This window comes from Parasteatoda tepidariorum, chromosome 1 (assembly GCF_982258835.1).
Source record: "Parasteatoda tepidariorum strain Cologne lab strain chromosome 1, Ptep-v5.0, whole genome shotgun sequence".
NCBI classification, from domain to species: Eukaryota; Metazoa; Arthropoda; class Arachnida; order Araneae; family Theridiidae; genus Parasteatoda; species Parasteatoda tepidariorum.
Window position 1 is genome coordinate 38,634,412 of NC_141755.1, and position 15,462 is coordinate 38,649,873.

The 15,462-nt window shown below is 32.2% G+C and overlaps 1 protein-coding gene across 1 annotated transcript in view; it reads right to left on the reverse strand.

Moving 5' to 3' along the window:
• fw (CUB and Sushi multiple domains furrowed) overlaps positions 1-15,462 on the reverse strand; it is a 109,064-nt gene that overhangs the window by 33,979 nt on the left and 59,623 nt on the right. The window contains exons 3-4 of the mRNA XM_016054457.4: positions 7,810-7,868; positions 2,370-2,579 (exon numbers count right to left, since the gene is read on the reverse strand). Coding sequence (XP_015909943.3) covers positions 2,370-2,579; positions 7,810-7,868 — 269 coding nt within the window. The remainder of the gene's footprint in view (positions 1-2,369; positions 2,580-7,809; positions 7,869-15,462) is intronic.

Consider the following 15,462-nt stretch of genomic DNA (forward strand, 5'->3'; position numbering starts at 1 on the left):
AAGACATGACTAAGCATGAAAAAGACAACAAAACTACTCTAAGAAATTTTTTTTTTTTAATCATTCAAATAAAATGCTTGTTTTTAATTTTTAATCAAAAATTGCAATGCTTGCCAAAAAAGGAAATTTTTAAAATCAGGAACTTCTTGTGTTATTTTAAGAAAAAATTAAACACAATAATGTTATCATTTAAAATATTTTAAATAGTAAACTGGTTATTGTCATTAGGAAATTCATACCGTGTCGATAGGTCAAGGGAAATGAACTTAATCCAATAACTTTAAATAATAACCAATTCTTTTTTTACGATTAAAAGATAATTACAGCAAAACAATATCAATACAAAATAAAACAAAATGCTTTCTTAATTAATGAAAAAATAATAGTAACTATTATCATTCTGTTTTATTTAAGTATTTAACATCGTTAGAACCAGTGGTCAGAAAAACTACATTATCTGTGTAGTTTATTACAACTACTTTATTACAAATGTAGTTAGCTACAACTACTTTTTTATTAAATGTAGTGACTACAAACTACTTTCGAAATGTAGTAGCCACATCACTACTTCAAGGTGACGCCCTTTGCTGGAGAACATAATTTACACCCTTGTTTAAAATGGTTTTAAATTGGCTTACATTAAAAATGAGAAATTATTAAGAAATATTTATTCATGTTTACATGAGCCGGTTTGTATTCTAAATCGATTCAATTTGTTCATTACACCTTCAACTTTTTATGCCTTTCTCGTCATCGAATATTTAATTTGAAAAATATTAATAAATTATCAAGTAACTGTTTCGATTAAGTGCTTAACACACTTTTATTTCCTCTAAAAAATTATGTACATCAAAAATATGTTCCCTTCCTTTAAAATAACATCAGTGTTTCACTAGTGAACATTTTCAAGTGAAAATGTGACCAAAGTGATAAATTATCTATTATTCATAATGGCTTGCTAATATATTAGTTCACCAGGAGTTGGCACTTGACTCCGCCTTCGTCACGTGGTATGCGACGACACTATTTCGCTATTTTTGGGAGAAGGATGTGAGCAATCCTGAACAATGTTGATATTTGGCGATCGTTTGGCAAAAATATTTATTTCGCAAACTTTATGTACATTTTTTTAACAATAAATATTTCATAAATTTGATGATATTTGGCACAATTTTTTATGATATTTATTTCCTTTGAGTGAATAGTTTGTGCTTTATGAGTCATTTTACTGGGAGAACAGCAGTTTTTAAATTTAAACTATATTTAATTAGCTAAAGTAACAAAATGTATAATAGCACATGATAAAGCGAAGTAAGTAACTGAAAAATAATTCACTGTTCATGTTTGGCGCAAATTAAGGGTTGTCTCAATTTCAAGCACGGAGATGTTTCTCTTCTAACTCCCGCGCTGAAATGAACTCTGCGTCCGAGGAGGTGGAGCCAAGTGTGAACTCCTGGAGAACGAACTATACACGTGTCTCTATATACACAATTCAAATTGACTCACCGTCAAGTCCCGCAGTGGACTAATCGTTAAGACGCGGTTCCCAGCAGATCACCGAAGTGAAGCATCACTGGCTACGGGTTGGGACGGAGGGTGTGCGGTATTGGTCCTCGTTAAACTGTTCTACCGTAAAGTGCTCGACTTCGCGTGCAGGTCGTCGGGCTACCGAAGTGGGGGTGCCATCCCCTCTGCAGAGGATCAACATTGTGATGGCATGTCTTCGGATCATCCTCCAGGGATGTTTCCCAGACCGTCGCCAATAGCCCATTGTGCAGCTCTAGTACAACGTAAATGAACAACAACAACGACGACTCACAGTCAAAGGGGCATTTTGAATGGCGTCAACTGACAGACCGGCGAAGATTGGCATCCATCAAATTCGAAAAATTTGTTGTGTTAGGGCCCTGTTTCTTTACTGAATTATATGTAAAAAGTAATTTACCAGGAATCACTACAAACTACTGCTTTTTCTGCATCGCATACTACACTACTTTTTTAAAATAGTAGCACACTACAGTACAATAAAAAAGTAGCGACCACAGTAGTTTCACTACTTGTAATGCGATACTTCGGACCACTGGTTAGAACTGAAATAATGACAATTTTCTTTTCTTCGCTACAAAAGTTGAGGTCAAGCCTCTTTAAAATAATGCTTCATTTCATCGCTCTGAGTCAAACATCACGCTTTACCATGCATACTCAAACAATCTAACATATTAACGGTATAAAAGCAATACTGATCTGACTAAACTACTTTAATTTATAACGATAATAAAACTAACTAGTCGGGTGAATAAGTTTAGTAACTGTTATCGAATGAATGATATAAGTGTATAAATAAATTAAGGAAATGAGGCGTTACTTACCACAACATCCTCGGGTGACCAATCGAACAACTTGGATAGGATAAGGATGAAGAAGATCTACTTGCCACCAAGGAGAATCTTCTGCTTTAGTCTCTGTGCAGTACCTGTTCTCGTGAACGGTTGTCAAATCCCCGTCGTTCCCGTGACTTGCATCGCCACCTCTAACTGAACTTGATTGATTAGCTGGTTTGCCGTAAGCTACATTCACCGCTACAAATAAAATACAAATGTTGTAATATAATTACGGGTTAATAAAATAACCGAAGCAAAGAGAAAATTGCTAAGAGATGTATTAAAAATTCATAAGTAGTTATTAGGGAAAAGTTGGACTGAACTGGGTTTTGAAAGAAGTTTTTTTTTCTTCGGATATAAATTATTTAAATTTTTCTTTGAATGGTAAAAAAGCGCTTTCGATTCAAAAATTGAAATGATTTAATGCAAAAATATATTCGAGGGCTGTTTTTTAAACAAGGGCCGTTTGAAAATAAAAACCAAACGAAAGAAGATTTCTATAAAGGAAATTTATTTTCTGATTCTACATACGTTTCTCTTTTTTTATTTTCAAAATGGTTGTCAGCACTTATCATACCGTAAAGGCTTAAACACTTATCATACCGTACAGCTAGATTTAGAATACCCTCTTCATGGGTCTTCGATAACCAAGAGGTCCTTTTATAACCGTCATTGAACAGCCGACCCAATTTTAGGTTTACGACTTCAAATGTTCAACTCCGTAGCCTTGTAATTTTGAACCAATCCAGAACTCCTGGATCAGTACCCCCAGAGGTATGATTTGTTATGAGAACATGAAGGATTTTGTGACTCGGCAGATTTAACGTACATCAGTCACCATTTACATTGGAAGTCTTCGGCCGGAGGGGATCGAACCCACGACTTCTTGGACATGGGTCCAGTGCCGTACCAACCAGGCTATCCCGGCCTCTAACCAAGAAGTTGTGACCGTTTTCACGTCTTCGTCATCGTTGTACTAGTTGCCGCCAAAATTAAGTTTGGAACATCGGGAAAAAAATTAAGATCACTTAGCGCAAGGTCTGAGCTGTATGGAAAGGTGTTCCAAAAATTCCCAGCCAAAAGAGTTCAATAAAGTTCGGGACTGAGCTGTGGAGAGAGTCAATGTCATGGAGTAGCAAAATTTCCTGTTAGCATGTCAATAAGAAACTTCGTAATCTTCACAAATCTGCCGGTGAATGTATGCAGCAGACAGGTATTTTTGCCGACTAAAAGCGCATCAGTCACTGTCCATACCTCATACGTGGAGGGCAATTTGTTAAATTTGAACATTTTAAGGACAGAACTGACCGAGAAGATTACCTACACAGCTGTAACTGAGCACAGTTGTTACCAAGGAATACCAGAGCACGACACAAGCGTTCGTTGCGACGCATGCGTCAACTATTAGTGTACACAACAAATGGCCCTTACTTAAAAAACAGCCCTCGTATAATTTGGAGGGAGAATTTATTGTATTACAAATTTGAAAGTATGCTAATACCCAGTTCAGTCTGTACTGCTCATATAAAACGAGATATGTATTTAAATAATGAAAAATTATATTTTCCTTACTGAAATATTTATTTAATGCAACCAATTTTTATTATGACTCTCCTACACTTTTACACATACAGTTGTTTAGAAATTAAGCAACGTAGGATATATATGGCAGTTTTCGTAAATTAAATAAATTGATAATATTTAAAAACAGGAAACATAAATAAAATTTTGATTATACTTCTTTTGCATTTTCCACATGGTTATTATACACATTTTATTTAGACATTGTATCCAACTTACCAGTAATTTTGTCTTTGAGTTATACTGAATATATCTAACCGGTCATGTCTGGCTGAAAAATTCTCCGCTTTATCCGTCAGCCCCAGTTATCACCATTAGAAAGGTTTAACATAAATTAAATATTTAAAATATGTTTTTACAATTAACAACAATAGTTTCTTTTTTTAAAAAAAAGTCAAAATCAGATGTTAAACTCACCTAAAATAAATCTTTGAGCGATTAGAAACTACAGTTTTAAATTGCGAGGGAAACTCATAACTTTTATATTCGGATTTGTAAAACACAGACATCAACAACCAAATAGCCCACTCTGATTTTTACTCATTTCCTAATAGCAAGGCGTATGATGGTCACGTGTTTTAAGTGATTTCTGAGAAATGGAAGCAGTGGTTTAGTTAAATGAGGTCAGGTACCAGTAATTTCTCCCCTATTATTATTACTACCATACTTAGCTCAGCTTGGAAAAAAAAATATTTTCATAACACATTTTAGGTAGAAAGTATGAATAGCTATAATTACTTAAAGCTATAATAATTAAAAAAAGATAAATAATGTCATTTTTTGAATATTGAATTCAAAATCAACTTGAGGAGGATTGGATTAAAGGTTATTTATTTATTTTTTATTTCCAATGCCTGTGTTAAAATTTCTTCAATTCTGGTATTTACATGACAGATTTGTTGACCTCTGTTTCAGGGGCACCGTATTAAGTGTGCCCATATTGCTCCCACGAGGTAAGGACAGATGATACAGCGAATTAAAGAACACCCATGCCTTGCTCGGGATTCGAACCCAGAACCTTTCTGGTGCAAGGACAGCTCTCTGACCCCTACACAGTCCGGGCGGCAAAATTGAAAAAATGAAGTCAGTTTAAAATGTTGCAGACGTAGTCAGTGTCGAACACTTGACTTTATTGGTGGAGTATCGAACAATATATGCTAAACGATCCTCAGATTAGAAATAAATTGACACTGTTGAATCAAGTTTTGAGACAATGGTTTAATAAACTAGCGTATAATTCTAAGTTATAATTAGGTTATTAATTTATAGTCAATCAATAGTATTTTATGCAGTATTAGTCGCGTTAGCTGTTAGCATTACAGACTTAGAATTGTAGATTTAGTTTGCTGTTAGTATTATTACACTTTACAATTAATTTTTTAATGCATTTCATGTTTACAAATTACCAAATGCCTTATGAATTTCTATAAAAAGTTTATCCCTGTTCAGTTTAAAAGAATAAAAAAAAAACTAAACTCTTTAACTTCAAAAAAAGAAAAAATCTTCAATATCCTCAATTCTAAATAATTGTCTTAAACCAGGTCAAAAACGTGTTGAATAAATATCTAGTATATTTAAACTAGAATTTAGAGTTAAGTGCACGAAAAACACACACGATGTTTACGTTTCTTCTCATAGGTTGTTTCATGTAGTAAAAAAAACTTCTTCGCAAAAGATGAAACTATCTAGAATAATGTATTAACAACGGAAGATTTTTTTCTATTTACAGGCTATAAATATTGAATATAATAAGAAATTTTATGAATGAAATTTAGTGGTACAGTTTAAGTAATAATTCATTTTCACTTCAAAATGTATGTTTAAGACAATACTAATTTAATACTTAGTAGTTTGAGAACTTTTTAATTTAGAATCAAACTCACAGTTTTTATTCCAAAAATTTAAGACGAAAGTATATTTTTCGAACCATGAACTAGGCATTTAAGCTATTTGTGCACTGTTAACAGCCGGATGATTTTAAAAATTTAATAAAGGGAAGGAGATAAAAATGTGCGATTTGCTTGCGTACTGCTCAGGAAACTAGTGTTTATTACCAACAATTTTAAATACTAGTTTAGAAATTTGTCAATAGATGGCCCGCTTTTTCGTTACTCAACACGATACCGACAAAACGAGCCCGTTTGTCGTCGGGTCTAGGAAAATACGTTGACGAAGTATACGCGCTTTCGCACTTGCCGATACAAAAGCATCAGTGTCGGTTTCGATACAGCGATACCGTTTACGGAAACGACATATCGGATGAGCACTCACGTTTCCCATCAAATCAAATCGTACCGATAATTTCTTTTCCTTTGGCATTTGATTTTACTCTTTTGTCTTATAGTTTACTAAGGAATTAGTGCCAGTAAAATTTAACTCGTATTTTTTTGAACTTATCATGCAGTCGTTAAAAAATAAATAATTAAGAATAATGCAACTATTTCATTATTCAAGATGCCTGAAATTATGCTTTGAATCTTTGATAAGTCCGAAATTGTTGTAAAAATACGCAGTTGCAAAGGATAAAATAGCATTTAAATGTTTTTCAGTTCATAATCTTCGGCAGAGAGTAAAACTTCTTTATTTGCCACTTTAACAATTATTTTCATTTTATAAACATAGATGACACTACTCTTAGTTTGAAATTTCAACAAAATATAGATGAAATATTTTGCTTAGAAAAATCATTAAGAAAATCAGTTTATTTTCTTTCACTTCCTCAAATTCTTCATTTAAGATTTCAATAAATGTGTTTTAAAAAAAATCGCAATTCACTACGGTCAGCAGAACTTCCGTTTCTCTCGGCACAAGCAAACGGCATAGGAAAAACGAAAAAGATTCTGCCGAACCCTTCGACACCGATATAATTGTTCCGTCATGTCGTTAACCGATTAAATCGCCTTCGTGTTCTGTGATGAAAGAGCACTCTAACATTTCCTTGCGACAGGAGGTTCAACACCAGCCTCTCACCTCTCGACAGCGGCTACATTGAGTACCTACTATATTCTGAAGGCAGAATGACCTCCCTAACTTGCCCTAAATGCCACCATCAAAGAGCTTCATCTGAACACATCTTAGAGTGATCCATACGTTAAAAGAACATGGAAAGACATCCATATTTCCTCCTCTATTGGTCACTGATTTCATGTGTGTCAATGGGTTCACAAACCTGGTCTGACGGAGTCAGATAAGGCTGGAAATTAGCTACAACAACTTATTACTAGTCGAACAAGGAGAAAAAGAAGATGTTATATCTAAAAAAATATTTTTCTGACACAATCAGTAACTTTTCCGTTATCTCTTGTTAGCAGCATCAGCTGCATCGTACTTTGGAAAAGAGTCATGGGTAAGATTTCTCTTAACATCTATGAGCATATTTATTTACTACTTCAGTTTTTCACTCAGTTGCGCCATTTTATCTAGTTACAATAACATTACTGGTTACCAACGAGTGAAGGGGATAATGACTTTGTGAGCCGGGTCTCTGTTATCCTTGGTATAAAATAGCCTTACCCCATTTTTCAAAATGAGCAACTCCATCTGTTTTGGCGAACTTCGTAACTAATTGTGAACCTAGGCGATTATAAATCCTATTTAAGTAAAACAAAGCATAATTTTCTATCATATTCGGCTTTTTATTTTTTTAAATTGTCGATTAGTTTTGAATGTCTTAGTATACACGAATCAAAGTATAATTTGTTTACTGTAAGGGTTACATTCTCGAAATCAGTTTTTCGAAATTCAGTTCCTAAATTCAATTTTTTTTAAATAAAATACTAAAAAATATGTGGACAAAATTTTACCAGAGAACTTTTTGAAGCCTGTTATGTGAAAAAGAAAAACTCACCGCAACTTGCCATCACACCACTCCACTCTCCGGTTGGTAAACAAGCACGTGTTGATTCCCTGAAAAGAAAGATATAAACAGAAACGTTATTTTTTATTATTACATACGATTATTTGCAAGAATTTAAATTATATATATATATATATATATATATATATATATATATATATATATATATATATATATATATATATATATATATATATATATATATATATATATACTGGCCAAAGTATCCGGATACCCGGTTATTGTGGTGGTGGAAGTAATAAGGGTGTGGGGATTGTTTTTCATGGCTTAGCCTGAGTTCGTTAGTTCCTGTGGATGGAAACATGAATTAGGAGATCTATGTGGACATTCTGGACAATGCTGTACTTCCAACTCTATGGCAATATTTCGAGTAAGGCCCTTTTCTCTTCCAGCAGGATAACTCCTCCACTCACACATTGAGGCTTGCACAGATGTAGTTTAACGAAATGGGTGTTCGAAAACTGCCTTTTCAGAGCCCCGATCCCATAAAACACTTTTAGGACGAATTAAAGGGCCAGCCACGAATTATGAAGCCAGCCACATCGACCATTCTCACTGCAAGCACTCACTTCAACTGGGATTGAAGCCTGGAAATCAGTTCCTATGGCCACCTATCAGAAACACCCATCTTCCTAGTCTTCAGTGGAAAGTCTTCCTTGACGTGTGCAGGCTTTTATCGACGCAAAAAAAGGGACCAACATTGTATTAATATGTGCCTCAGGAACGATCTAAGTCCATAACTCTGGATATATATATATATATTGTAATACAAAAATTAAATTCTTTTGTAGTAATAAAAGCATTAAAACTTCATTCCTTTTCATTAAATATCTTTAGTAAAGAATAAGGGTAGAAATTCTATTTTGGGACTTCAAGGCTAAAAACATGCCAATGAATAATAATTAGATTAATACTTCAAAAGAGAAGTTATTTTAAGATCTTTCACTTCCATATAAGGAAAGATTAAACGATTTGCTTTGAGTAATAAATAAATTTGATGAGGCGTAAGAATACAGAAAAAACCATATGGCTGGACTTTTTACTCTTTTTAATCATCCTATAAAATGCAGACCGCAAGATTTTGCGTGGCTTTTAGTTGTTTGTTTTGCTAAAATAAAATCCGTCAGCTTAGACGGGATATCTGTTCCCCCTCTCCCGCTTCGGAGAGGGGTTAAACTGCTATTTCACCATCGCAACTTAATAAAAGAAGATTATGCACAACTGGACTCTTCAATCATGTTGCTCTCAATACTAATTTACTAAAAAATCATTAGAAGCCGGCAGGATGTTTGCTTTGTGCAGGAAACCCCTTGAAAGAAAATTTTTGTGCAATACTATCTCGTGGGACTTGGCCTAACGTGACCGCTACCTCGTCGAGAAGGATTCCTCATCCCTTCGTCAAAAATCTTGGATGAGTGTTTCACCCCCTTGTCAAAGCTTCATTGGACCGAAAGAAATCGCACGCCGTCTGAAGGATTCCTCACCCACCCGGGAGAAAAATTGCTTCATCGGTGATTCTACGGTACCTACTGGAGACAGACCGTTCGCTTTTGCTGAATGTTGAAAGAAACTGTGACAGCCATGAAAACGTTTGTGTCTACAATGCCTGTTAGTGCCCTCAGAAACAATGAAGTGTGCGATTAGTGTTTTAAAAAGTCCTAATCAAGTGTGCGAAAGTCCTAATCATGATGTTGTGAAAAAAAGAAAGAAAAAATTGTGTTGTGAGTCGGCACCGAGTGATAAAAAAAAAAAAAAAAAAAGTTTTGCGAAATCAAAACAGAAGAAGTATGTGCGCGTTTGTTATATGTGCGCGTTTTTTATTCGAAAAATTAGAGGAGCTTTTGCTCCTATGGAAAATTCCTTTATAGGAAAAAGATTTTTTTTTCCCTCCTTCGAAGTGTGATAAAAGTGCTTATTTTTTTTTTATTACAAAGATAAATCCCGTGCATATCTGCATTTTTTTTCCTTTCTCCTTCATAATAATATGAAGTGCATTCTTGTGTTTATATTGTTTTTTTTATTTTTATGATATATAGTTTTTATGATATAGTGCATTTATACTGCTTTTAAAATGTTTTTAAAAGAAATAGATGTGGTTCAAACGTCAATTAAAGTAACAAAGGCAAACAAAATTAAGTTATTATTTAAACTTTTATTTCCAAATGATTTGTCTAGATTACTAGATTAAACCGTAACAAAATTCTTAATTTTTCAGAATTTTCTTTTGAAACTAACGATAATGAATTTGCAAACAAACTAAAAGAAATTTGTGATACTTTCACTTTTTCGGATTTAATCAAAATTTCAGACATTCTAAATATTTCCAGTGAAGGAAATAAGGAGGAAATTGCCAAGCATATTTTAAATTGTTTATGTGATTTTAATCACTTAAAAAATTCGATCGTAAAGGAAAATCCCTCCGAAGATGAGGAGGAAACTACTCAGTTTGAGAGTAAACACACTCAAACTGATTTTGAACCACATTTACCAACTAAAACTTGTGTAAATCAATTTACACAAGTTCATTTAAATTCTATATGTACAAAAATTAGTGTTGATGAAGATATGGTATCCTATAGTCAAAGTTTTAGTAATAATATAAATAGGGAAAATGAAACAAAATTAGTAGTTAGTTTTTCAGATATTGAAGCAGTTACCCCTATGTTTAATGGAAACCGCTTTGATAACATAAATTCTTGGTTTGAAAATTTTGAAACTCATGCTAATTTATTTAAATTGTCTGATATGCAAAAATTTTTATTTGCAAAAAGATGCATGAAAGGTAACGCATTGACTTTAATTAGAAGTGAAACTCAGTTAAATTCGTATGAAAAATTAAAAAATCTTTTGCTTGAAGAATTTGGACTTAGTTGCAATAGTGCAGAAGTACATGCAATGTTGCAAAAAAGAAAACAAAGGTATAATGAAACTCTTCAAGAATATTTCCTAAAAATGAGAGAAATAGCTACTCAAAGTGATATTGATGATTTAGCTCTAATCACTTATATAATTCAAGGAATACCAGACCAAACAAATAATAAAACAGTTCTTTATGGAGCCAGTAATCTTTTTGAATTTAAACAAAAACTTAAACTTTATGAAAAAATTAAAAGTGACTTAGATAAATATAAATTTCAAGCTAATAAGGGACCATATGTTAGGAAGTTAGAAAACCCGAAATATGACATTAAGTGCTTTAAGTGTAATGCACCAGGACATAAAGCCCCGGCTTGTCCTAAAAATAAAAATGTAACCCCGAATGTGACAAAACCCAAAATACATCATACTACACAAGAGAACCCATTGAATCAATGTAAATATTGCTCAAAGAAAGGACTTTTGAATCAATTTCACATGGGCTCTTCGTGTGTAAACAACCCTAGTAATGTGGTTGATGTGAACGTTCAAAATATGACAAGTAATCAATAGCAATTACTCATATCCGGATATATAGTTGAAAACGAGTACGTAAATGGATATATCGTAGAAAATAGGTACCTAAATGGATATAAAGTGAAAAATGAATACGTAAAGGGACGTCCAAAACAAAATAAAAATGAAAAAGTAAAAGAGATATTATTGAATGTTGATACCGGGTCAACATTAAATGTAATACCAAAAGATTTGGTGTTAAAATTGAATATTCCTATTAAAAAATGTCAGGAATTAAAGGTTACCCAAACAAAAGGACAACTAACACTTAACAAAATTTGTGAGTTTCCCCTTAAATTAGGCAAAATTGTTAAGTCAGTTAAGTTTTTTGTAATTGATACTGATTTACCATATGCTTTACTTGGGTTGCAGGCTTGCAAAGAGTTTTGTTTGTTTATTGATTGTGTCGGGCCAGTTGTTACTCAATTTGGTAAGAGATTGATCACCTCTGCTAATTTTAACAGTGACAACTTATCTTTGCACATTAGACAGCACAATTCTCAAAATGTTAAGGGTAAAAATGTTGAAAAAATAAAAGTTGAAGATGTTTCAGTAAAAGTAAACATTGAAAAAAATAATGTAAAGGGTAACAAAAATAAAAGGAAACGGACAAATAGGAAAAAGAAAAAATGTCCAAAAATTTCAAATGATTCGAAGATAGATCTAGGTAATGGGTGCACACATTATCAGGTTAATATCGACGAAAAAATAAAAAATAAAAAGAATAATTTAAGCAAACAAAATTTTGAAATAGTACATGTTTCAAAGCTTAGGAAATATCACAACCCACAAATGTTAAAATTAAATCATGAATAGTCGCCAACAGAAAATTTTTTACTTTCTTCAAGGGAAGAAGTAATCCCTATTTTTTTTTGAGAGATCCGAATCGCGTTGTGTGGAGATGTTTACCTCAGCATCAGTTAGGAGTGAGGGCGAAGTAACATGAACTTTTTTTTTCTCAACACAGTGAGAAAAAACTCTCTAAACTATTTTTGTTTTATCCAGTCTGGATCTCTCAATTTACACAGTGCTTCATGAAATTCTGTTTTCCTCCATTTTAACGGGGAATACAGAATTTCATCAAGTAAAAAACCCCATTAACCATACAGAATATTAAATTCTGATTAAATGACACTTAGTTGTCCATCTCTTTCACATAAAAATTGTGAATATTTTTTTTTAATCATACAGAATCTTAAATTCTGATTAAATGACAATTGTTGTCCAGGTCGTTTTACATAAAAATTTTGTATATTTTTGTGTGAAAATTTTTGAAAAGTATTTTAGAATAGTTATATAAAATGTTTAAATTTTTCTTTCTGTTTAGTTCACTAAATAGATAAATTGCATTATTATGTTTTTATTGTTGTTGCTGTAAATAATTTTTTTCACATAGTGGAAAAAGGTTATTTATAGTAGGAAAGAGGACAGTCATACCATCATAAAGTATATATTCATAGTATTCTTAATTTTATTGTTTTTTTGGCTTACCAAAATTTTTTTTTGGGGGGGGATGTAATACAAAAATTAAATACTTTTGTAGTAATAAAAGCATTAAAACTTCATTCCTTTTCATTAAATATCTTTAGTAAAGGATAAGGGTAGAAATTCTATTTTGGGACTTCAAGGCTAAAAACATGCCAATGAATAATAATTAGATTAATACTTCAAAAGAGAAGTTATTTTAAGATCTTTCACTTCCATATAAGGAAAGATTAAACGATTTGCTTTGAGTAATAAATAAATTTGATGAGGCGTAAGAATACAGAAAAAACCATATGGCTGGACTTTTTACTCTTTTTAATCATCCTATAAAATGCAGACCGCAAGATTTTGCGTGGCTTTTTGTTGTTTGTTTTGCTAAAATAAAATCCGTCAGCTTAGACGGGATATCTGTTCCCCCTCTGCCGCTTCGGAGAGGGGTTAAACTGCTATTTCACCATCGCAACTTAATAAAAGAAGATTATGCACAACTGGACTCTTCAATCATGTTGCTCTCAATACTAATTTACTAAAAAATCATTATATATATATATATATATATATATATATATATATATATATATATATATATATATATATATATATATATATATATATATATATATATATATATATATATATATATATATATATATATATATATATATATATATATATATATATATATATATATATATATATATATATATATATATATATATATATATATATATATATATATATATATATATATATATATATATATATATATATATATATATATATATATATATATATATATATATATATATATATATATATATATTATATATATATATATATATATATATATATATATATATATATATATATATATGGCAAAGATAGATTCATAATTTTGTTTTAAAAATTTTATTATTTTATTAAATTTAATAGAAGATTAGTTAATTTATTACATTATCATAACAGATACTCTGAACCTTTTAAAACAAAAAACAAAGAAATTTTGAAAAAGATTAAAAAATTTTTGACAGATCCCATTAGTACGAATTCATTTTTTTTTTAATTAAAGGAACATAGTTTTTTTTATTAGTGAACAGAAAAGAAACTAATTATTTACATACATTAAAATAAATTTCAATTAGATTATGTGTATATTTTTAGAAACTTTTATTGCATTTCCGTTTATTAAAATATTCAGAGGAAATTAGGATCTTTTTAAGGAAGGAACTTAAGCCGGAAGATGATTACGTAATTAGTTTCATTTTAGTTAAAATCATTTTGCATTAATCATGAATAAAGTACCTGAAAAAAATTCATAAAGCTAATTTATTAGACAAGGAAATTCTTCACGATGGATTCTGAAAGTTTTGACTGACAAAAGTTACACAGATTTTGCTTCCATATACGTTGTAGAAAACCCCGGATCGAATTTCGGTAAAAATTACTTTGGGTTCATTATCAGCAGAATGCATTTTTACGGATGATGCACCCTGGTGCTTGGATTGACCGTATATAATATTATACGGTATACACCGAAGAGCCATTACATTATGACCACCCTCCATCTATAACAATGGGCTCGCTTAGGTTTTCATGGTTTCTCGCCCTGGAAAAATGTTTTCATGGAGCACATTAGGACCCATAATCCTCATAGAACAATCCCTGACGTCTGTAAGCTACTTGAACATAGTTGCATACCAGGTTAACCCATTCATGGCAACAGTTTTTCCTACGGGGAGATGGTCTTTACCAACAAGATAATGCACCATGTCATTAGGGTCGAATCATCGAGGAACATTCCAGTGACTTTCAAATCATGTCTTGGCCCTCAAATTCACCTGATCTCAATCCAATCGAGCATTTGTGGTCCTACTTGGAAAACCAAATTCGTGCTGCCACGCTACCCCCTCGCAATATGAGGGAATTGCAGGACCAGTTGGTGAGCGCTTGGTACCAGTTACCTCAGACTACCTATCAGCACCTTGTGGAATCAATGCCACAGCGGGTGTTTTGAGGGCTAAAGGTAGTCTGACATGTTATTAGCAGGCTGGTCATAATGTAATGGCTCTTCGGTGTATAACGTAATACTATACCGTAACTTTTAAATTGATATTCATTTATTTATAGTGATTCCGTGATTTTACATTAATTATTACAGTTAAAATTACGGCAAATCGTATTTTTTTGTCCCGTAGCATGTTTCGGTTTAAATACCGGAAAATAAGATTTAACAATTAGAGTCTATGTTTTGATGATATTGAGATGCAAACATGAAAAGTTGTACAGTGAGCAAAATAACGCACCACCCTGAATATCTTTTGATCTAATGAACAGATCTTCACGTTCTAGGACTCTGTCTTAATGGCTCAAAGGGAGGACTTCAAATTACTAAATGCAGATGATATCTTAAATTACAAAATTAAACACAAAAACGTTCTTTCTCGGAATAAACATACTTTTTTCGACGGATTTGATTTTTGACCCCCTAATCGTAGGAGATAGCAGGAATCTGGGAGATATGGACCCAATTGTTTGGTCAGGGGAGTTCTCCAACGTTTGGACCCCTTAATGATACTTTTACTTTTTGCGTATTTTGCTATATCTCGAGAACTTTTTAAGCGAATTGAAAATTTTTTTAACACAGTTGTAAGACTCGCTTATCCAAAGATAGTTCCAGGCGAAAAAAAAAAGTTATAAAAAGTAAAT